General features: G+C 39.6%; 1 protein-coding gene across 1 annotated transcript in view; it reads left to right on the top strand.

Moving 5' to 3' along the window:
- LOC138599612 (chemokine-like protein TAFA-2) overlaps positions 1–12,216 on the top strand; it is a 74,767-nt gene extending 62,551 nt beyond the window's left edge. Inside the window, exons 3-5 of the mRNA XM_069671357.1 lie at positions 4,566–4,721; positions 11,448–11,572; positions 12,158–12,216. Coding sequence (XP_069527458.1) covers positions 4,566–4,721; positions 11,448–11,572; positions 12,158–12,187 — 311 coding nt within the window. The 3' untranslated portion in view covers positions 12,188–12,216. The remainder of the gene's footprint in view (positions 1–4,565; positions 4,722–11,447; positions 11,573–12,157) is intronic.
- Positions 12,217–23,187: the final 10,971 nt, after the last annotated feature.

Raw genomic sequence — 23,187 nt, 5'->3', positions numbered from 1 at the left:
CTTTTAGACAAAACCAACACAATGTAAGAAAATTGTAAAAAAAAGAAAGAAAAAAAGGAGCTTCATTCATGGGTGAAGAATTATTAACACAAAGTTCAATTTAGGCGACGTTAGTGTTCAGTTTCTACTTAATTCAGTTAGTTTGAGTGGTTCAGTTTTGGCAACTAAACTAATGAAAGTAAACCCAAGTGTTGGTTTAAATAATTAAATCTTTAAAAGTGTGGTTTGAGTCCAGACTATATAAAAAATAAAGCACAGTGAAAATGAGTCATCTGAGGTAAAAGTTCACTAAATGTCTTATTTCTACTACAAAACTACTCCTGATTTCTGGTTGCGTGCCCTCTCCCCAAAACATTCCTCTTCTCTTTAATGCACAGACACTTTTATTTATTTATGGCACTTTGCCTTTTTGGAAAGCGTCAGATGGGAAGCAGACAGGAAACATGAGAGTAAATGGGTTAACTGGGGATTTTTACGTCCATTACGCTCTGAATCCTGTTATTTAAATTTCATCTACTTGTCTTATAAAACTTTGAAACCAAATCAACAAAACAACCACAGCAGCAGCAGCAGCAGCATGTTCAGTGCCGCGGGGATCCTCTCTGTCACAGCAGCAGTGCAGCAGATTCAAAGCTGGACTCTGGGAGTCCCATGTGAAATGCTTCTCTCTGTATATGCTGGCAGGAGACGCAGAGCAGGCATCCAAGTCCAGTCAGTAAAAACCACAGCCTTTCAGTGTGAAGCGTGTCCTTCAGAGAGGAACTGCCAGCATTTCTACATCTCAAGCAGCTCGGCTAGCTGTGCGCTTGTCTTTCATATCTTCTGTTGTTTGGGGCAGAGCACGAGTGAGCATCAAGATGAGTTCGGGCAAACACCTGCATTATACTTGATGCATGAGAAAGGATGGGGAGGTGGTAGCTGGAGTAGACATGTCATAAGAAGTTGAGTGTATTATGTGTATGAATTATTATGTATGATTTGACTTGTTGCCTGGTCACTGAGTGTTTTTTTTAAAGATAATTTTTTAGGCCTTCGCCTTTTTTACATAGGACAGTGGATGGAGTTAGAAATATGGAAAGAGAGAGGGTGAACGACTCGCAGTGGAAGGCCAAGGGTCGGAGTCCAGCCCGGGGCCTCTGCGTTGACGGCTGTGCCTCTATACATTGGGTGTACTTTAGCCGCTAAGCTAAACCGCATCCCATATTAGTGAGTGTTTGAAGCTATTCCATCACAGTAAGAAACCCAAATTCAAAAGAATGAAAAAAAAAATTAGCAGGAAGAATATTTGATGTCAAGTTAATTTTAAGGCCCGACCGATATTGGATTTTTTAAACCGATACAGATACCAATTTAAGTGAGGAAAAAATCACTGATTGCCGATATGAAAATGTAACTTTTCAATGTGCAAAGCTAGTCAAAAAGGCTGCTTGCATAAATAAAATACCTTTATTTTTTATTTCTAATCACTTCCTGTGTGAACTACCTTCTTCCCAGCTGTTATGTTCTCAACAGGTCTAGCCTCAGGACCCACCACCACTTTTTGTGAAATTGCGACCCAAATTTTTCAACCGCTCAAATTTGGTTCATGAAAAATGGTGCAGTTTTGACCTGAGACGGTACGAAACATCACCGTATGTCAACATCACAAAACACAACGGTATAATGGCCAACCAAAATGACTTGGAGGGGGCAGTGCACAAGAGGAAAATATTCCCTCTGCAATTCATTCAGTTAGCAGCCTTTTTTCAACAGAAATCAACTAAAAAAGTGCAACATAAATGCAACTACTGTATGTAAATCTAACTTTAGCTGGGACCAACCAATCAGTGGACACACAGTGTGAATAAACTACACTACTACTGCAAGCACATCATAGAAAACCGCTGTCCTTCAAAATAAAAGCGCACCATAGACTTTTTTTTTTTCAAACCATATCCACTGAAAACCCATTTTTGGGTCCCGACTTACCAGCTGAGAACCACTGGTTTAGTGGGAACCACTTACTGGGCAAACTAAGTGATGACACAATTTCTAAATCAATCTAACATTGTTTTCTGTTTTCTTATATGTTCTGTAAGAAAGAGTTTTCCAATCTGAATATATGAGCAAAATGGTCTGTAAATATTGAAATATCTGTAAGAGGCCCATATCGGCCCGATATAGGCCAACTGATTTATCAGTCAAGTTATGACTTTAATGTGTCTTGTTTTCTGAGTGTCAAATGTAAAAAGAAGCAGGTAAATCCCAGATGTATGATGATGCACAAAATGCTACACATGTAAGTCAGAACTCGTATCAGCCGGGACGCTGATATCATCACTGTTTGTGTCGGTTGTTGCTTGTTACAACAGCTGGAAAGTATTTCTGTCCACCTATATAACAGACTGAAGTGAAAACCTGGGTTTGGTTGAGCTGCCACAGTGCAGACAGTAGTTAGAATGGATTTCACACAGTCATTTCAGACTCACTGTTTACTGCAGCAGCAGCAAGTATCTCAGCGGAAGGACACCTCAAGAAAATGTCACATGCAATTAAAAGAGAATGGAGCAGCTCAGGCTCTAAATAATTCAGACGATGGAGCATGATCTGGAAATTGGCTCCAAATACTGCAGCTCTGCACTTTTTCCTGTCACATATCTGAGTGTTTTTAAGGGCTGCTGCTTGTTGTGGGAAATCCGGAGCGGGAACAGTTTCAATCATTACATCTCATACCTGAGGTATTATTTATTTAAAAGGAAACTTTTCCATCCCTATTACCATCATAAAAAAAGATAAGGATACAAATCATGTTTGCAATGATGTTTACAATCAGATCCTGATTGGTTACCTAAACTATACTGCTAAAAGCTGCTGCTAGTTCTAAATGCTCTCCCACTGTCAAACCACCAAGCGCATGAGGGCTCTGATACTTTTCATTGATTCAATTGAGGACTTTCCTTGAGTCTGCATATCTGCAGACTGTCCTTTGGTAGTTACCCAGAGTTCATAGCGAACTTGGTGACAAATGTTATTGTCCAGCCCCCCACTGAATGTAAATAAACGTTTGTAAATTGAAGTAGTATTCAATAAAGTTTGTACAAAAAACACACAAGTTTACCTGCAGGTGACGACATGTAGTTCATCACGTTTGTGGTCATTTATCGTATATTTAAAGAGAAGTTTGTGTCATGCAGTTAAATATTGGCAAAGGGTTACCAACAATAGCCTTCCTGACTAAAGTTTGCTAAAATATGTAAACACTGTGATGTAAGACACACAAATACATGCTTGAGGTCCGTTTTTTTTTTTCTTATTAGACTTGATGGCGCATCTTGTTTCCAGGCAACGTGTGATATCATCAGTGTGTCCCAGTCGTCATGTTTAAATAGCTCTTTAGCCTTCACGGACCCGCGCACTGCACGCCTGACGTCATTAAAGTCGGGTTCAGTGAGGGTTCAGTGCTTAGGCTTTAGGGTGGAGATTGGGATTGGGACCATGTATTGTTGGTTGTTTTCCCCCCATGTTTACTTGCTAGCAGTCATTTCCTGCCCTGCTTTTGCTTTCAGTGCCATCACAATCCATTGTTGAATCATTTCATGTAGAAAATAATCTTATCTTAGATTTATATTGAAATAAATCTGTCATATAAATTGGAGTGTATGTAGTTATGGCGATTTGAGCACTTCACATCAGGGAGATTCTGAGGAATGGCTATGGAATGGCATTATGGGAAATGTAGGATCCAGTGACCAATAGTTTCTAGAAGTTTTAAATGCTCATAAAAGGAAAATTCTGAGGAACACACTTTATACTTTTAAAGGGGTCACTAATCCAAGGCCGTAACGTCAGGCAACCAATCATGGTTAATACTACAGCGTGTGACGACAGATCACAGATTGTCCTTACGTGGCCTTTGAATAACCTTGTCTTGATCTAGGCTCTGAGAGAAAAAAATGTACATCAGTGAAAGTGTGGGGCTTGACTCTGCTTGTCTGGGAGGGTCTAATAAAAATATGTATGTATATTAGTTGCATCATGGGAAGTGTAGGATGCAGCATTTTTTGGAGATAGCCAATATTAAAGATTAAAAATGAGGATATCTTAGTTCTTTTCCTCAAATTATTTAACTTTTTTTTCCACTGTTCTTTGTTAGTCCCATAACTTTAAATTACATTAAACTTTTAATTAAATTTAAAGGCTTTCTTGGTGTGATGTAATTTTGCCAAAGCATCAAAGCATGTAATGATCAAATTTTTGTTTACAAAATGGTGTAATGAGCCTTTAAATTCTAACCAGGATATGGATCAAATTTAAAAATAAAATTGTGCGCTTATGTATAATTTATGCATATAAAGAGGTATATTGATCCCTTTGTAATAACAAACCAAGGGGTTAGGAAACATGTGGTCTGCTCTCACTGGTCATTTCCCCTCATGAGGATACAGAGCAAACAATAGAGAGCAGAGAGAGATATTCTACGAGAACAATCCGAGGCCAGCAGAGTGTAGAGATGATGGTAATGACTATTGTACCACCTCTGGATTGAATCCTCTCTGATTATTCCATCTTTCCTGTCGTTTCTCCAGCAGCGCACCATGTCCGGACAGGAACCTGCGAGGTGGTGGCGTTGCACCGCTGCTGCAACAAGAACAAAATCGAGGAGCGGTCACAAACTGTGAAGTGCTCCTGTTTCCCCGGGCAAGTGGCCGGCACCACCAGAGCTGCCCCGTCGTGTGTAGATGGTACGCTCCGGCTGAATATTTCATGGGCCATCTTCTTCTTCTTCTTTCCTTTTTTGCTGATACTCCTTTCCACAAATCTTTAAGGTTCAGTTTTGCTGAGGTCATGGTGAAGTGTTTCAGCACACCAACTCACTAGAGTGTAATTTCTTCTCAAAGATGCTGTCAGGAGGAAACTTATAGAAGCCTGAGGGAGTCTGAGATCATCTTAGCTGAATACAAGTGCATGGGGACATTAGGTAACTACTTATCTATATGTAAGATTAAAAGTTAGATATGCAATGGTAATAACTTCATTTGAATCTTCACCATTGCTTTAAAAAAAACCCATAAAATCTGCATTTACTGTATTTTCTAAATTACTTGTTTGGTCTAAAAAATGTCAGAGGAAAGTGTTTGCCACCCACTTGGTTTAAAGGCTCTGCAAGGTGCTGTAGTAGTACTAATTTATTTTAGATAGACTATCTTCAAAAAGAACAAAACATAATGAAACCAAAAATAAGACAAAAATAGTTCTCTCACATTCCCAATATCAATTTAACAGTAGATGGTTAAAACCAATAACAGAGTTACCGTGCAGGTTAGTACAGTGGTTCTCAACTGGTCCAGCCTCAGGACCCACCACCACCTCCTTAATGATTCAGTAACATTTCTGACATTTCTGACATTTTTGAACTACACAAATATAATTCATAAAAAATGGTGCAGTGTGGACCTTAGACGGAACGAAACATCACAGTATGTCAATATGACAAAACACAACAGTATAATAGTCAGCAAAAATGACAAGCAGGCGTCAGAGCAGAAGAACATATTCCCTCTACAATTCATTCAGTTAGCAGCCTTATTTTAACTGAAATAAACTAAAAAAGTGCAACATAAATGCAACTACTGTCGGACTCATCAGGTTTCAAGAATGTAAATGTGACTATAGCTGGGATTACCCAGTCAGTGGATACATGGAGTGTGAATAAACTACACTACTACTGCACGCACGTCATAGGAAACCCATGTCCTTCAAAATAAAAGCGCAGCATAGACTTTTTGCCACAACTTTCTTTTTTTCAAGCACACATCCGCGAGCCAATGAAAACAGCTCTGCGACCCACTATTGGGTCCCAACCCACCAGTTAAGAACCACGGCAGTAATACTGTATAATATTCAGTGCTACAAGTTCAAAGAGGAGCATTGCCTAAGTGTTGTCAACTTTCGCATACGTTCTTCCATAGTCTTTTTTTATTTAAAAATTCAGTTTAATTTTAATAAATAATAGCAATTTAACAGTATGAAAAAAAGCCTGAATTGGATTTTAATTTTAAAATGTAAAGTATACTGTAAGTATACCACTATGTTGGCTTAAGTCAGTGATTCTCAAACTGTGAGGCGGCATGACAGGAGGGGCGCGCCACCGCTCCTGTGTGGGGTTTTTTTTGTTTGGAAAATGTAGCAGGCGGAACTATGTTTTGACGTCGGACAACCCGGACTCATTTTGAGTGGCACAGTACACAAACGCATTGCCCTCACATATGTCAATGATTTCTGTGAGAAGCACATCACATGTAGACTTCCACACTCTAACTGTACTCTTTTCTTCACTGTATTTAATTTACAATCTACTTTAATCTCATCACTTTGCTTTGCTTAACTCCCAAACACACCTGCACCTCTCCTCTCTGCACAGCTGCTGGCCCCGCCCCCCTCTATCTGTCTATCTCTCTGTCTGCTGTGTTGACTTCATCAGCAGTCTGTTTAGTTAAGTTACAAAAGTTTCATATTTTCTCTTGCAAGTCAAAACAGCATGTGAGCCGCGTGTGCACGAGGGACGTTATTAATGACGTGGGGATCAAAACGATCGATCGATTGTTACCAAATGACATCTGCACCTTTTTATAAGCTTTGTAAAGATTAGGTTGCGTAACAGAACTGCATATGATTGTGTGCGGACAGAGAGCGTCCGATGTCGGACCCTCTTTTGCCGTTTATTTTTATTGTTCTGAAAAAGTTATTGCACATTTTATCATATTTCTATTTGAGAAAGTCTGATGGAGCAATTGAAATAGTTTGGGTTTTTTTGCACAGCAAATTACTCAGAGACAAGTGAAAAGAAAGGTCACGATCTTGACTTTGTTTCAATAAAAGTTAAACTTCACCCGTTTATGACAATTTTTTTGGAGGGGGTGGGCTGGAAATTTGTCTTTCTCCAAAGGGGGGCTCGACAGAAAAAGTTTGAGAACCACTGGCTTAAGTAATCTAACAGTGCTAAAAGCATCATTAGCAGCAGTGTCAGTGCCCCCTTTTTTGTCATCTTTATGCTGTGTTATTCTACAACATTCTACGCTGACATCAAGCTTTTAATATTGACTTTGTGCACCCAGTGAATAGAGCGTGGTGAATCCAGGGGCCGCACAAAGAGTCCCCTGAAGGCTTTTTAATCACCTCTGACTGAATGTGAAGCTGTCCTCTGCACACTGTAAAGTCAATGACCTACAGGGTCTCTTAGCATGCTAATGTGTGGGACCCCCAACTCAGCTCAAGTGTCTGCCTCACTTTGGTCTGAACAGCGCCGGTCTCTGGCTTAAACTCTGGACCCAATCGTGTTTGACCTATTCCTTGACATTTTAGTATTGACATTTTCTGCAAATTAGAGCTGTGAGCCACCGGCCTCAGTTTAAAGCTCCGTGGGTGATCTCAGTAAAAAATGATCAGCACTTAACCTTTTAATTATTCTTTCTTCTACAACCAGGGATTACCTGTAGCTCCACTCTGTGTGAGACATTCTCGTCTTTATATGAAGATAAATGAAGCTGAAGACATCTGAACAAACTGGAACAAGTTTGAAATTTATCGAGGTTGAACAGAAAATACCTGCAAACTGAAGAGAAAGAACTGTGAAAGGAAGTGTCTCGATTGCTCGTTAACTTTGCACTTAAAAGCACTCTTCTGTTGGTGCTGAGGAGCCATTTAATAAGATATGTCTGTAGGTTTGTTATTTTCACTTCATGACACTGAACTGTCACCTCTTCTTTATATTTCTACAGCAAGACATCTTGGACAAACTTAGTTAAAGTATCGGCAGAACACCCACATTAAAAACTTTAGCTGACATTTTGTGTTGCACAACTGGGACGCAGAAACTTTTAAGAAACTTTAATCGAAGGGATGCTTAACGGAATTATTCTGCTGTTTGGAAATAAATATTTATCTGAGAACTCTTGTCCCTGTATAGCAAGTATGAAGCTACTGTGAGCCTGGCTTAGCTTGGCATAAAGACAGGAAGATGTCGTACTGATTTAGAAAAAATCTCCAGTATGCATCGGACCAGTCTACCTCGCTTACTGTATCCCACAATGCAAAGTGCTGGAGCAGCAGTTGAAATGATGGACAGCGGCAGCATTCCAGCAGAAGGGGGTGCTGCGCCTCCCCTGAAATCATCTGGCGCCCCCCAGGGGAGACGCGCCTCGCACTTTGAAATCTTTGGATCTAGAGTATACACTGAATGACCAAACTACATGCTCCTGATTTTTCAAACTACAATTAATAAACCCGTTTGTGTGAGGTCCAACAGACTTAGATATGGCAAAGAAAGTAATACTGAACTCAGTCGAATCTTCCCAAGACCTTTTCTGTAGAACCTTTAAAGAGTTATGTTGACTGCCAGGCAGAGCTATAAAGTTTGGTGTCCAATTTAGCAATGAAAGCCAAATTACATCTCACTAACTGCTGTACTGTTTGAGCCAGACACTGACACTTTGTTGCCAGAACTACACGCTTTGGCCGCACTCCAAAGACACTCAGCAACTACACATTCACAATGAAATCATAAATGCTGGCACAAGTGTGATTTAACTTTTGATTAAAAGATAAGCGCCTTAAATTTCTATGAGTATTTTATATCAGTGTGTGTTTAAGTGGTGAAGCCAAAAAAAACGTTGGCTTTCTGAACATGAGCTCAAGGTCAAACCAACATTTTTAGACCTTTTCACTGATACAAAAATTTGCTTTGCTCCCGGATGTTTCCAGCCCGAGCAGCCTTCATATTTTGAAGCATCATTAACTGTTAAGTGAAATGGATTTCATGCACTTTATGTACGTTTGATTATCAATATTCCCTTTTCATTTCACCAGAAACCTTTGTGGCTTTTTAATAGCTGCTGTTACACAACCACCATCTGCTTGCAGTTGACCTGATGCCTGTTGTACACCACACTGCTGCTATAACCACGGCTATGTGATAAAAATTAATTCCCTTATGTCATAAAGTATCCATTCTGTGCAATCTACTCTCATGGTGCTCCGGTGTTACGTGTGGATTATAATAACCGTCCTCTTCATTAGAGGAACACTAATGCTGGTGGAACGTAGATAACGACCTCTGTAATATGCCAAATTTAAATGATGTCTCGTACCATAGAGCAACACAAGCTTATAGCTCTCTTTTATGGAGGCAATTGAGGAGGTTTTCTCGCTGCGGCTGAAGGTTTTCACCTCGCATAACTAGAGTCACATCTTTCCCACTTTGAAGACGAGGATATTTATGACAAAGCTCTCAACACTGTGTTTGACTACTCAAAATAGATTTAGTTAGTGTTGCCTTTCAAAAAGTCAATCTTACATCACATACCTGAGACAGCTGTCAAAATGTGACGTGATTTGATGAGACGCAGCTAGAGTATCATGATTTGATTGATATATGAGGAGACGGCTAATTTCAGACACAGGATGTCGTCGATGTGTGTGTGAAAAACAGGTAAAAAGGTCTTACTGATAATGAGTTGAACGTGAAGCAGTGTTGAGTAAATTTAGCACTTGATTTTCATTTGATTTTATTCTATGACAATAAATAAGAAAACATGAAGACAAGCACGGCAACTCTGACAAAACTAAGCTAATGTAACATTATTCAGTCCCTCCAGGATTATGGAGGCATTTTCTGTGATTGTTGCAGCCTAAAATGCCTGATTACACAGCAAGCTCAGTCTAATACTGAGGCTACTGAGATGGTTGATCCAGGAGTGGCCTGGCTTGTTTGAGTGGCCTTGTTTGCAATCACGTTACATGATGATTGGCAGCCAGATGGGGTTGCAGTGATAGTTCGGTTTGTTTGAATAGGGGTTGTATGAGATACTATCAATAGTAAGTGTACTACATACAGTGGATGCTGGTCAGCACGGCCCCTGTATTGAGAAACCGGCCAGAGTGCCGGCACTGAAGCTAGGCAATATACCGCTGCAGATAGGGTCGATTTCACACGTAATTTTTCCACTTATAAGGACGTCTCATTTAAAAATAAGTGGTGGTGTCGATTGTATGCTGTATTTGAATATTTCACCCCTTTTACTTTTCAGTAAGAACGCCTCTTTATTTGGCACTACTTTGTGTGGACCGCAACACATACGTGTTACTACGCCTGCAGCGGTGGCTAGCTGCGCTTAATGTCAACATCCACACTCCAGGTGCAACACTGAGACAGTTATACGCCTGCACCGGTCATTTTTCTGAAGAGGATTAGGCAAAACCAACGCCGAATGATGTGTTGATGTTTACATTTAGCGCAGCTAGCCACCGCTATCCAACACCATTGTAACTCTACAGCATAACACATTTTACAGCATGAAGGAAAACAATGTCCTCTGGTCCCCACCGTGAACGGCACTTTGTCGTTTCCATAATATTATATTTTCTTTAGTTTGACACAAACAGCTGATCCGACACTGTACTCTGCGGGCGTAGTACATGAAGAGGCTTTCTTACTGAAAAGTAAAACGTGGTGAAATATTCAAATATAGCGTACAATCGATACCACTATTGATTTTTAGGTGAGACGTCCTTATAAGTGGACAAATTACGTGTGAAAAAGTTGCTGCAATCAGTTTAATTTGGGCAAATTTGCAGAAGAGACTGATTACTATCATAAATATTAGCAAGCGTCAACAGAAGTATTCGATTTGCTAACATCAAGGGGATGATTTACAGTATATGGTGTTCAATCAATGAATCCTGCACACATTGGTACAGATAACAACAAGAAAGATAGGTAACTGCCCCTGATCATGTTATGTTAGCTAACCTTTCGTAAATGCTAGGTGTGCTGGCCTTTATGTTTTCCAAGTAATTCCCAGCTTTTTGTCGACACTTCTATTCTAATTTTTTGGAGGACTGTAAATTTTATTCATAATTTTGGTACTTTTTCTTCCAAGAAACCATTATTTTAGCTAACGTCACTCACAAAGATATGACACCACAAAATGCAAGATCCTGCTAATTATTTGCAAACATCTAGGGGATTATTAGCATGGTGGTTAACCTACATTAATTCAGCTCTAATTGGTACAGATAGTAACAAGAAAAATAGCTAGCTGCCCTTGATAATGTTACATTAGCTTACCTATTGTAAACTTCAGTGTGCTGACCCGCATTTCTGTCTTTTTTCTTCTTCTGAGAATCAGTTTGCTAATGTTACTTTCTAACGAATTCAAGATGTTGCTACCACGACACCGCGTAGCAAAGGAACTGGCACCTCTCCAGCTACAAGCCCCAATTCTGTGCTTGGTCTGTACCGGGACTTGTACTGGCCACCCTCCGCTTCCCAAGCTGAGTCCCTACAGACTGAGCTACCTATTTAATAGCAGAAAACAATATTTTTCGTCCTTACAACGAACACCAGAAAAAGGTCAGTAGACAATGTGATCAAAGGTAATTTGCTCTCTGACCTCTACATCTCTCCACAGCCTCGATAGTGGAGCAGAAGTGGTGGTGTCAGATGCATCCGTGCCTTGACGGGGAGGAGTGCAAAGTACTTCCTGATCTGAAGGGCTGGAGCTGTGCTACAGGGAACAAGATCAAAACTACAAAGGTAAGTTTAAGAAACACACTTTCAAGATATCCATATTCAGACTTGTTGAATCGCACACTTTCAGCTCTCAAGGTCAACAGGCTTCTCTTACAGTCCTCTGCCCTGCCTTTACCTAGAAAGAGCTAATGTTTGCAGGCGTAGTTTGGAGCCCTGGGGACCGCTAATCAATGGGCTGCCATGTCTCCTTAGCACTTTCAGGCCACTTTGGGCACCCAAACTGGCCAATTAACTCACTCCAATTACCTGCTTTTAACATTGTAACATGATGCCCGTATCCTTCACTCTGTTATGACGACCCGTAGACTTCAGTTCTGTCTCTCTCCATGTACTTAATTATTTAAACTGCCCGCAACACCTGCCTGGAGCCGGGCGCCTGGAGCCTGGGGTTATTGATTCTGGGACTTGTCGGGACCTCAAATGGGATATATATCCATACAATTAGTTTTCTTTTAGTGGTCTAGGGTTTTAAGAGGAATGCCTGGAGATATCTGAAAATAAATGTTGGTAATTCTCAGATATGATAAGACCTAAAAGATGAACTTATCTTTTCTTTTGTTGTCTTTTTTAACATGTGTGACTGGAAAGATTTCTGCGGACAGAGACCAGCTTTGGTAACGGCAGATGCTTCACTGTGGAGGTCAGGTAATACATATGTTAGGTTTTACCAGCAGGCATCATTAATATGTCTTATTATTTATTGTATGTATGTTTGCAATTGTATCATTAACCACATTTCCCAGTCGTGTAACTACTCCAGAGACAGAGCGGAGAGTGGGAAGATGTGTACATCTAAAAGACAACAACAACCTGTTCAAAGCATCAGCTTTACCCTGCGGCTTTATCTCGTACACCTTTGAACTACAGCTAGAGAGACAAGTTTGTTAAGTTTCAGATCTTTCTGCTTGAAGCGTTGGGGGGTCAGGCTTTCTTCTTCACCTTGCCTGATCTGCGGGGAAAACAGCACAACACAAACCTGGAACCTCCAGCGATACTGACCCCCATCAATCTGTATCATAAATGCATTCATACGAACTGCAAAGACCTTGAGCATTCAGAGCAAACAAGGCAGTGACTGACTGCAACAGAGTACACTTCACTGTCTGACGTAGTTTGATTCAGTGTTCAAAATACTACATTTGCAGCTCGAGCTAACAGTTTAACTCGTGTCTTGTGGGCTTCAGAGCAATCACTGCTGTGTGCACTTTAGATTTCTCTTTTCATTTTAAATTTGTCAATCTCAGTTCTTCCTACACACACAAGATCTTGTTATTTAATTCAAGCAGACAAGGGAGTCTGATATGTAGTTTCTGTTATTGTCATTCTGCTATTGGCATTTTGTTTACACATTAAGGCAAAAATTGTGCAATTTTTCACCAGTATAGGTAATACAAAATACTTTCCCTCCAGTGAAAATCGAGTGTTTAACCTTGTAAACATCTCCATGTGGTGTTTTCCATGTGCTACAAGACATAAGCAGTCATCTCCATGGCTGGGCCTGTCTGCTTTTAAACTGCAGTGTACCAAGGACAGGCTGAACAACACGTATTCAGATTGGCAGGTTTGAGACGTCACAAACCTAAGGAGCCAATCCCGTTAATGGACGGGGTGACGCTACGCATATCATTATGTGTAACCTATGGCAACCACTTCGGCGATGCGCAAGCCAGCTGTAACCGCCATCGTTATTTCTGCAAACTCATTACTGACTTCTAACATTAACGTTACTAATACTAATTACTACATTTCAAGCTAGCTAAGTTCCAACAAGTTGCCACTTAACGATGGCAGAGACGTGTTGCGTTTTCACGATGGAGGGGGCGCTTGTAAATTTGCATTTGGGGCGGGGTCTATGGAGATTGGGTAAATTTTAATGAGAAAAAAGGAGGAGGTGCCTTGGGAGGATTTTTACAAGGTCATTGAACGTATTTTGCCGATAAAAACACATCAGGCACAATTTCTTATTTCAAGCAGAGCATTTTATATGTCTTAAAACAGGACTGGAGCTGGTCTTTAATATCTTTCCTTCCGTATAAATTGCATCTATTGTTCATGAAATTAGGGGAAAATGTGCCATCAACAGGCACATCATCATCATCATCTGAACAGTTTTGATGTTTTCTGTAAATTGCCCTAATTTTGAGTCCTTTGAGATATTATTAAAAAAACAAAAATAACTTGTGTTGCACTGTAAAGAAGCTGTTATTTAGCAGCATATAAGAGGCCTTACCTCAGCTGCAAAATAATACTCTATTAAACATAGGAGCTGCATTGCTCCATCTCTCTAGATGGATCTCTATGGCTAAGATACGTTTGAACTGTAAGTATGACTTACACGAAGATTCAAGTGTGAGTTAGATCATGTCTTTGAAAAGAGGAATCACTCTGTAGCGTTACTAAACACACACTCCACTATCCGTGGTACAACGATGTAAAAGAGTGATATTTCTTTCTACCCGTGATCTTCTGCAAAATGCAGACATTGGCTTGCAGAGAGCATGTTAACCAGAAACAGCAGCTATACACAATAAGCTAGAATTGTCTTTCCTTTTTTTTCTCTTTTTATTGATGTTCTGCCATATGCCAAAATGGACTCTAAACTGCTCTCTGCTAATTAGAAGGAACATAACATAAATTAAAGATTCGTATCAAGGTAGCTGAAAAATGTTGAATAATTTGCTGATCACGTCAGATCGCTGGTCACCAATAAGTCTGGTTCTGCTCGAGGTTTCTGCGTGGACGGAAGTTTCTCCTTCCTACGTTGCCAACTTCTTTCTCAATGGTAGAGATATGTTGGCTCTCTGCATGTGATTTATATTATGTTAAGTAATAACAGAGTAGTCTTGACCTGCTTTACAAATAAAGGGGGGAATTCACCAAAGGATTGCGCAGCTTTTGGGCCAGCTAAACCTGTGCAAAAGACTCATTCTCGCAGCACACGCAGAGGGTTGAAGTGTTGCAGAGCAAACAGCTTCTCTGTGCTACAGTTAAATGTGAGTTATGCAGGCACTCGGGAAAGATTTGGCCCCTTTCTATGTAAATGAGCCTCGTGGCAAAAATAAGCTAATACACAAACACCAGCGCTAACATCACCGCGCAGTTAGAGTGAAAATATTACCGTCTGCAGAGAGTGGTTGGTAACTGCGGCGCAGTTTTATAAGGTCCGTCACGCTCTGAGTTTACACTGATCATGACGACAATTCCACCTTTTGTGTGAGCAAAAAATGTATTTGTCTGGAAATAATATATTGTCATTATTATTATAATTGCGAGACCAATCAGTCCGGGGCTGTGCGAGGCTCAACCCCAGCACACGGTCTGGAGCCTTTACGCATGACTGGGATTATTATATGAACGAGCTGCTGTTGCACGCATGCTTAAAAATGATGGTGCTATCAACGGCCGCAATTCATTCTTAGTGAAATCCCACTAAGTGTCATTAGCTGCATTAGAAATCTCAAAATGTCAAATGTCAAAAAGAAAGGATTTCATCAGACTTTCACAACTCTAAAAAATATTATCTGTCATTGCGTTGCTGGGCAGTTTTTCCTCTTTTTAACATCCCTGTGAAAACTCAGTGATCATCCTGATGCCTCTGAACACCAAAACTGAAAATACGGTAAACTGTGTCTGTTAAGAGGCTGAATTCATGTCGTAGCAACAGCTCTGCCTCACTAATGAATACTACGTCTTCTTCTCCTACTGCCCTGTGATCTTCTTGACGCTAATCTAAATTCCTATGCTACCATTCAGATGCAGAGACACATCTTGCCTCTAAGTTTTGATTTGTGCTGATAATTACCCATTAGTCCTGACGGTAAAACTTTATTTGGACAGAGATGAATCTGCAGAGTCTCTGCTTTGTGTTTTTGCTGATTTTACTGGCTGATAAAAAATATCTCCTCATGCAGCTTTAAAAGGGCTATAGTATGAAAATCCCAGCTTCTGTAGTAACAAGACAAACATATTGCTGAGGAGGACACTGCTGTGTGCCAATTACATGGCTGAATTACCCAAAACCAGGCCCATGCACCTGCTGTGGTAAATCTTCCAGCCAACTTTACTCTACATGCTAAATGGAAACCAATCCTCTGCCAGTTAAATTAGCACTTGTCAGCCACCAATTAAATAAACACCCACTGAGGACTTTGCCTCTCAGTATTTTTAGCGTTGTTTCAGACAGTTACTCAAATACTGCTAATGATCAAGCCACCTTTTCTGAAGTGAGACACGGTGTAGATCCATCTCCGAAGACATGAAGCAGCTCGGCTCTTTGTCTTTTCAGCGCGGAATTATTCTCAAATTAGTAGCACATTAATCACAGTGACAGCTCCGAATGTAAATGACTCTGTAAAGGGAAGAATTTATTGCAGCCTGAAGAGAGACCGGCAAAGTGCTACGAGACACTAAATTTATGGATCTCTTTACCCCGTGTGATATGATTATGCAGGTTTCTTTGCCAAGCGATGGCCTGATGGTTTCTGGATTGTTTTGCTGTTCTGCATAATTGAGGATGATTTATTCGACAGTTTGCAGTTTGCCTTTTCTGTGTCAAACGACCCATTTGTGAATTAATCTAACCGGGCTGTCAGAGCTGTCTGTTTCCTATCAAAAGTTCAGCGTCGATAATAAAGCCTTACAAGTTCGCCGACGGCTTCCCTCACTCCTTCAAGCCCTCGTGGCCGCTGACAGGCGGTTGGAATCGATAGCGGACGTCGTTATAAAGGTTGTTATGTTACGTTCTTGGAGAGTCTTATCCAGAATGTACTTTTGGAGGAGCAGAGGAGCTGCCAGTCAGACTCCCAGCTTCATGACAGGCAATTTAATCTCAAGGAGAATGGGGGTCTTCAGAGTATCTGACAGCATCGAACAAGGAGAGAGAAAACCCAACACGGCAGCAGCCTTTATCCCAAACGGTGACTAACACTCTAATGGATGGATGTGCTGATACATGAAGCCAATAGAAGTTGTATCTACTGGAATGATGTTGAATCAGAAAGAATTGTAAAACTTGACCTTTACACCTCAGATTGTGCGAAGAGGCAAATTTACGTTACTTCTGAAGGAGCTGTTAATGCTGCTGTCCGATACAAACAAAGCGTTGATTAGTTTTGGGATTTCAGTGAGTGAGATGATGTTTTTCCCATTCCAGCATTGTGAATTACTTTGAATCGGCCAGATTGTTCAGAGGAATTGTAACTAATCAGATTGAAATGCAAACTCTCAGTAGATGAACCATCTCGATATAATCTCGAAAAAAATTAAAGTGATAGTTCGGATTTTTGGACACTAAGTTGTATGAAATTCTTGCTAGTAGTGTAGTGGATGCAAAGCTGTTAGCTTACTCACAGAGTCCCATGGTCGGAGTTCTGTCCAGTTCCGAACGTAGAATAAGTAGTTCCGGTGAGATGCCAGGGTCATGAAACCAAAAAGTTTTACCCTACAAAAACACAAATTGATAGAGACAAGATCCATATGAAAATTGGACCGAAATTTGACAGGTTGCCAAAAAATAACTCTAAATGGAAGCAAATGTTGCTCTGTGTCAGTTCACAAATTTGAATATTATAATGCGATAATATATCAATGTTGTGATGAGGGTTCTTTTTGCAGCCCCCAAGTAACCAAAAACATTAATGATGCCAATTGATGATTGGTTGATGTTGATGCCAATTTGTTTTTTGTAATTACCATGACCTGTCCTCTTGAACCACCGTCAGGCTTAAACATACGTTTTCATCAAAATCTAACCAGCAGATTGACATTTAATTTACAAAACATTTTCTTGCACCAGAGAAGAAGAAACCTTTTCATTTTTGACACTACAAGCTTTTCTGTACATCCAGCTTTTGGTCATTTAATCAACTTTAAACACAAGATATCAAACAAGGAGACTATCGATGTATGTACGACGCACATTCATGCTCCCAATGGGATGAACCTCCCTCTCTTAAATGACCCCATTGCCTATACCCATAGCAACAAACCTATGATAAACTCCCTTTAAACCTCTTCAAAATCCAAAACTGTCAGCACGCTATCTATATCGTCCAACTCATACAGCCTCTACGGGCCTCAGCAGGAGTTTTGGACCTTTAGGCTCCAAGATAATGAGTTTTCTCACAGTGGAAAACATATAAAGTAAACTGTGTGCTGAATAATGCATTTGATCTTGTAGTTGCTTTGCCAACATCTCTGTCGTGTCAATCAGTGTAGGCGTGCGTGTACTGTTTGCCTGGATTTCTTATATTAAAGTTGAGTTTTATCACTGAAGGTTGTGCCCTTTAATTTTTTACTGCTCAGCCGTGGTGTCATCTCAGTCCACAGCTCTAGTTTCTTTTTGTGTTATACAACTCAGATAGAGAGATGCAAAAGTGTATTAAAAAACCCCACAATAAAATATGTTGAGTTTTGCGTGTGGCTAACTTTCGAAGATGGTGTTTTCACTGCTTTCATGCCTCTAATTTGGTTTTAACACGTTCTATTCTCTGTCACAGGTGAATCAACAGCTCTGCTCTTTGTCTAATCATCCAAGGAGAGAAGAGTAACGCAAAGGACCTTTCTGTAAATAGAGACTCCCTTTCTTCTGGACTACAATTAATCTTTGGAAAACTCTGAATGCTTCTACTTGAACTCTGTGGAAAGAGAGAGGCGTACATCTGAACGTTCAGCGCTTCTTTTCAAAGGACTCTATCTGATAAGCCTTACCGGACAACAGGATTTATTCGTGGACATGATACTGCTTGTAGAGGAAGACAATTATGAACTTTACCAATATGTACATTTTAAGAGTATTTAAGTCCTCTACAGGGGATTTTGCATTACAAATTGACCAGGATGACTAGCAGGTCATTTTGTTGTAAGTATCGCAGATATACAATACAAAATGTGGTTTTATTTTATCAGTCAGTCGTGGCTTTCTTCTCTAACAAAGTGTAGTTTCAAAGTTCCGGGTATAGATGAAAAATGTGTGTCTGAGCAGCAGATATTCAGGATGATTTTCAAAGAAATACACAACCACATACAATGGGACTCAGAAAAAACTTACTAAACAAGTGAATTAAGTTTTCAATTCAAGCAAGAGAATTTAATAACTGCCGAACTAAACCAGTCCTGTAAAAGTTTTTAACTCTTCAACAGCTGTTCGAAGTTGAATCTAGCCGTGGTTTATTTTTCCTCTGAAAATCACTTCTGCCAGATTCTGTTCTTGTCTCGCAGCTCTGGAGTTCAGATTCTTGACAACAGGAGTGTAAATTGAACACACAGCATCTGGTGATGACAACGAATCTCCCAAAACTGTTTTCAACTTGTTACTCAAGTAAGATTTGCTGATCACCTTCCAGTACATATCGCTGACACTTCCTCTGTCTGTGTAAGTGATGACAACAGTAATAAACTATGGTTGTGTAACTCAAGCGTTGTGTTTCTTTAAGCATCTGTATGCTAAGAAAAGCAACTTTTTTAGCAATGTTAGCAGCCTGCCTCGTGTGATTTACTGCCTGGATTTATTTCCTAGTAACTTTGTACTGATGGTCGAATTCTAATAACTTTGGTGAGCACCTGACCTTTCTCCGAGTGGCACCAGCAGACTCAAACTCATGACTCATTGCGATCCCCTCATGAAGTTGACATTTGTGGTTTTGAGTGAAATGTCTCAACAACTATTGGATGGAAAGTCATTTTGCTGCAGACATTCATGTCCTATTCAGAATCATCTGAAATACCTTGGCTCACCCCTTAACTTTTCATGTAGAACAATTATCAGGTCAAATTTTTAATTCGTCCACAAGCTTCATGACTAAATGGCAGCCAAAACAAAGCGCATCACCATTTGCTTGGCTGTACATATGTTTAGTGCTAATTCGCAACTGTTAGCATGCAAAAACACTGATAAAATACCTGCTAAACTACAGTATTTTAGCATTGTCATTGTGAGAAAGTCAGCATGCTACTTCTAGCACTGTTTAGTGCTTATTAGCAAATATTAGCATGCTAAACACACACTGCTAAAATTGTGAAAATGCTAAATATTAAACCTGCTAAATCACAGTATATTAGCATTGTCAAGGTGAGCAAGTTAGCCTGCTAAAAATGACTAATTTTAGTATTTAGCTTAAACCAAAGTACTACCTCACAGAGCCTTGCAATGTTAATTTGATCCAAGTACTTACTTACTTACACAGTAAGCTAATCAGTTGAAAAAGACAGATTATGAGATGTGGTTATGAGGTCCGTCAACAGCTATTTAAGATTTTTCCCCCATCTGTACTTCTATATTAGCACTTATTAGCAAATGTTAGCAGACAAAAAAAACTACAAAATTTTAAAAATGCAAAATATTAAACCTGCTTAATGAATTTAGCATTGTCATTGTGAGAAAGTTAGCATGCTAACAATAACTCATACGCATTTAGCTCAAACCAAAGTAACTCACAGAGCCTAGCATGGCTACCGAAAATTTTAGGCTTAACAAGGAAATCAGTAACAACTGAGTTAAGATTTTCCCCCTTCAGCTCAGCTGTACTTCTATGTTTAGCACTTATTAGCAAATGTGTTGATTTAGCTGTAATTAGTGCAGGTTCTCGGGGTTTTAGCTGACCCCTTTTCACAGAAAGGTAGATATACTATAGATTATACTAAGGTAGATAAAATGTACATTTTTTAATGCAATACAAGACATGGACTTTGAAATGATCTGAATATAACAGGCTTGATAAATGTATTGCAGTGCTGTTGAATTGGATTAGATTAAGCTCTTTGTACCAAAGACGCTGCAGGTCAAGATTCACCTCACATTCTTTTAGTGATTTCGCAGGGTTGCTGTTTGTGTATGCAACCTTTTAATAATTTGTACAATACACTATCTATAAACATCTTCTCTTACTCATAAAAGTAGTGTAAGCCCTTTTCTAAATGGAAATGTCACTGTGTAGCGTTGGCCCATCCACATTTTTCAGACTCAGACAGCTTCAGAAAAATGCACCAAGTCCTCAGATGACTGAATGTGAGTTCATGCAAGTTCAATCAGCTTCTTGTCTGTCATTTCAAACTTTACAGTGACATCAAGGGTGCTTTAAAAACCTGTCACCGCTGAAGTTATTCAGCCAAAGCTGGTTTTTAGCACTTCAGAAGGAGCTAGTCATGACTCCAGTTATCACAGGGGGTGAAATCTCACAGTGAAGAGAGATGAAGCATTTTGATGTAAATCAGAAGCCAAATGGTCTAGAGATTTATTCCTGTTTGTAGTTTCCTGTTCAATTGTTTCGAATGCTGGTCTTTTTTCCCTCACCCTCCCTCACTCAACAAGAGTTCCATCTGTTATCGCTGCTAAGCCATTATGAGTCAAATCTTCTCTTTGAAAAATGATTGAAACAGTCCAAAAACAACACAAGCATGTGCATAATTACTTTATTTCTTGTTTGTCCTTTGAGGGGAATTGGTACAAATGTGCTGCTCTTGAAAGTGTTTCAACAACTTTAAGCTTTAACAAACAAAAACACTCAGCATTTTGGCAACACTTCTTTTGGCTAGCTAAGAGATAAAGCACGATCATGCTTTTTTAACTGCATCAGGCACACAATTTGGATTCTAGCCTCAAGCAGCTGTAATCCAAATTTTATCTTAACAAAAGATCAAATTAATGTGATATTTAATGTTAAAGGTGTCCCACAAAGAATCGTCCCCGGGCCCCTGCTGTTTCCTTCAGCCCAGAGCGTTTTGGCAACTTTCAGCTGATTGTTAAAGTTTAGTCTCACCACTCTGTTTCTGGCCTTTTTTTGTGTTAAAAAGTTCTGATATATTAAACCCTTTGTATACAACAGGTGAACACTATGAAGCCTTTAGCCAAATGATTTTGCTCAGGATCTGCAGAGACTAAATGTAAATATGTAACTGTTGGCAAACACTTTCACTATATCAACGTTATAAATTAAGAACTTGATATTGTGTCAGTTTTGTGTAAAAAGCAGGTTGGCACTGCTTCTGGGAAATAAATAATGCTCATTTAAGAATAATACAAGGTGCAGATCTGGGCCACATGATGGCCCAGAAAGCATTTTTCCAATTTTTCAGTAGAAAAGGAGCGGCTGTAAAAGGGTAAAAACATTTTTTCTCAGCCTCACACTGCCCCCAGTATAACTCGTTTTAACAGAATTCGATCCACACGGTCAAATAACATCTCCAAAGTGTAGAAGAACTGTTTGATTAAACTTAGCCAACAGGAAGTCCGCTTGCTCAGCCAATGGAAATCTCAGATGTGCATGCTTCAAGGTACTTGTGTGGAGAAGGACTCTGGTGTGCATACTCTATGGACCCAATATCCAGAAGTGTGAAGAAGCACGCTGAAGCTTTTTTATGGGATTTGCACCCAGAGAGCAAAAACCTCCATTGGGGAGCATAAAAATCTGTTCTGTTTCTGAGAATCATAATTCTTCCACCTGCTTTAAAGACCCTCCTTATCAATCCAGAACTTGCCTAAGCATCATTGTGTTCTTACGTATTCTTACAATCAGCATAAAGTGATCTCTCTACATCCAGACATAAATTGCGAACAGGAACATCTGAAAGCTCTTTCAGCCTGCGTTTAGTTTGGCCAAAATGTAGACATATATAGGCTAAAATATGGGCTAAAGTTGTAGCATACAGCTAGCAGACTTACTCCATGTCAACATTATATTTCTGTTTTTTTTCTGAGGGGGGCTTCCTGTGTCAGACCTTTAATACCGCAGGGCTACAGTGCTGCATTCCACAAAGTGTTTTGTTTTATAAATCAATTTGAGGTTCATTCTGCTCATTTTGTTTAATGTTAGTTTTATGCTGTACAAGACAATAAGATGAACAGATTTTCAATGAATACTATTTTTTTTGTGGATTTTTTTTCAGAATTAAATCATAGAATTATTGCTTCTATCATTACTTATAATATAATTCATACTATTGTTTATGTGTAGCAGTTCATTTCCTTTGTCCACTGCCTAAGATACATAATTTTTGGAAGTTTTATTAATTAAAAAAAAGTATTGTGTGAGAAAAGTGCTTAACAGAAACGATAAATAAACATGACAATTATTCATTCATGGAGATGATGACCAATGACCAAAGCTACAATAACAGCAGCTAAAACAGAAAGAATGACGAAGATGAACAAAAACAAACAGTAAACCAACTAAGTAAGAGTTTATAAAGCTTGCGCTATAGAGCTACATTTTAACATGTGCAACAGATGTTTTTTATGTTAATCTATACATTTGTTGCTATTGCAACCTGCAGCTGCCAAGTCCAGTAACGTTACAGACACAATCCTTTCTTTAGCCCAGTTCAGATCAATGATTCGCAACGTAACAAAACACTTTTAGGATGTTGCAGAGAAAAATGCAGCAGTGTGAACTAGTAAGTTGCAGAGCGTCTGAAGCCGTTGCCGAAGATTTGACTTGTCAAATCTCCAAATGCAGTTTCAGAACAGAATGATGTTGCTATTTCACTTCAGCCAATCAGGAAACAGCATAAATTGGCGTAGGCACCCTGTCTTGGCTCCAGATCCTCTCTTTCCTAACTCTCTGTCTTCAATTTTTATTAATCAATGTTATAGCTAACATTGCGAGCATGTCACTGTCACTGAC

The sequence above is a fragment of the Semicossyphus pulcher genome, unplaced genomic scaffold, assembly GCF_022749685.1.
Source record: "Semicossyphus pulcher isolate SPU_LCO1_2020_fin unplaced genomic scaffold, fSemPul1.0.p SCAF_20, whole genome shotgun sequence".
Classification (NCBI taxonomy): Eukaryota; Metazoa; Chordata; class Actinopteri; order Labriformes; family Labridae; genus Semicossyphus; species Semicossyphus pulcher.
This window is presented reverse-complemented; position numbering and strand designations above follow the sequence as displayed.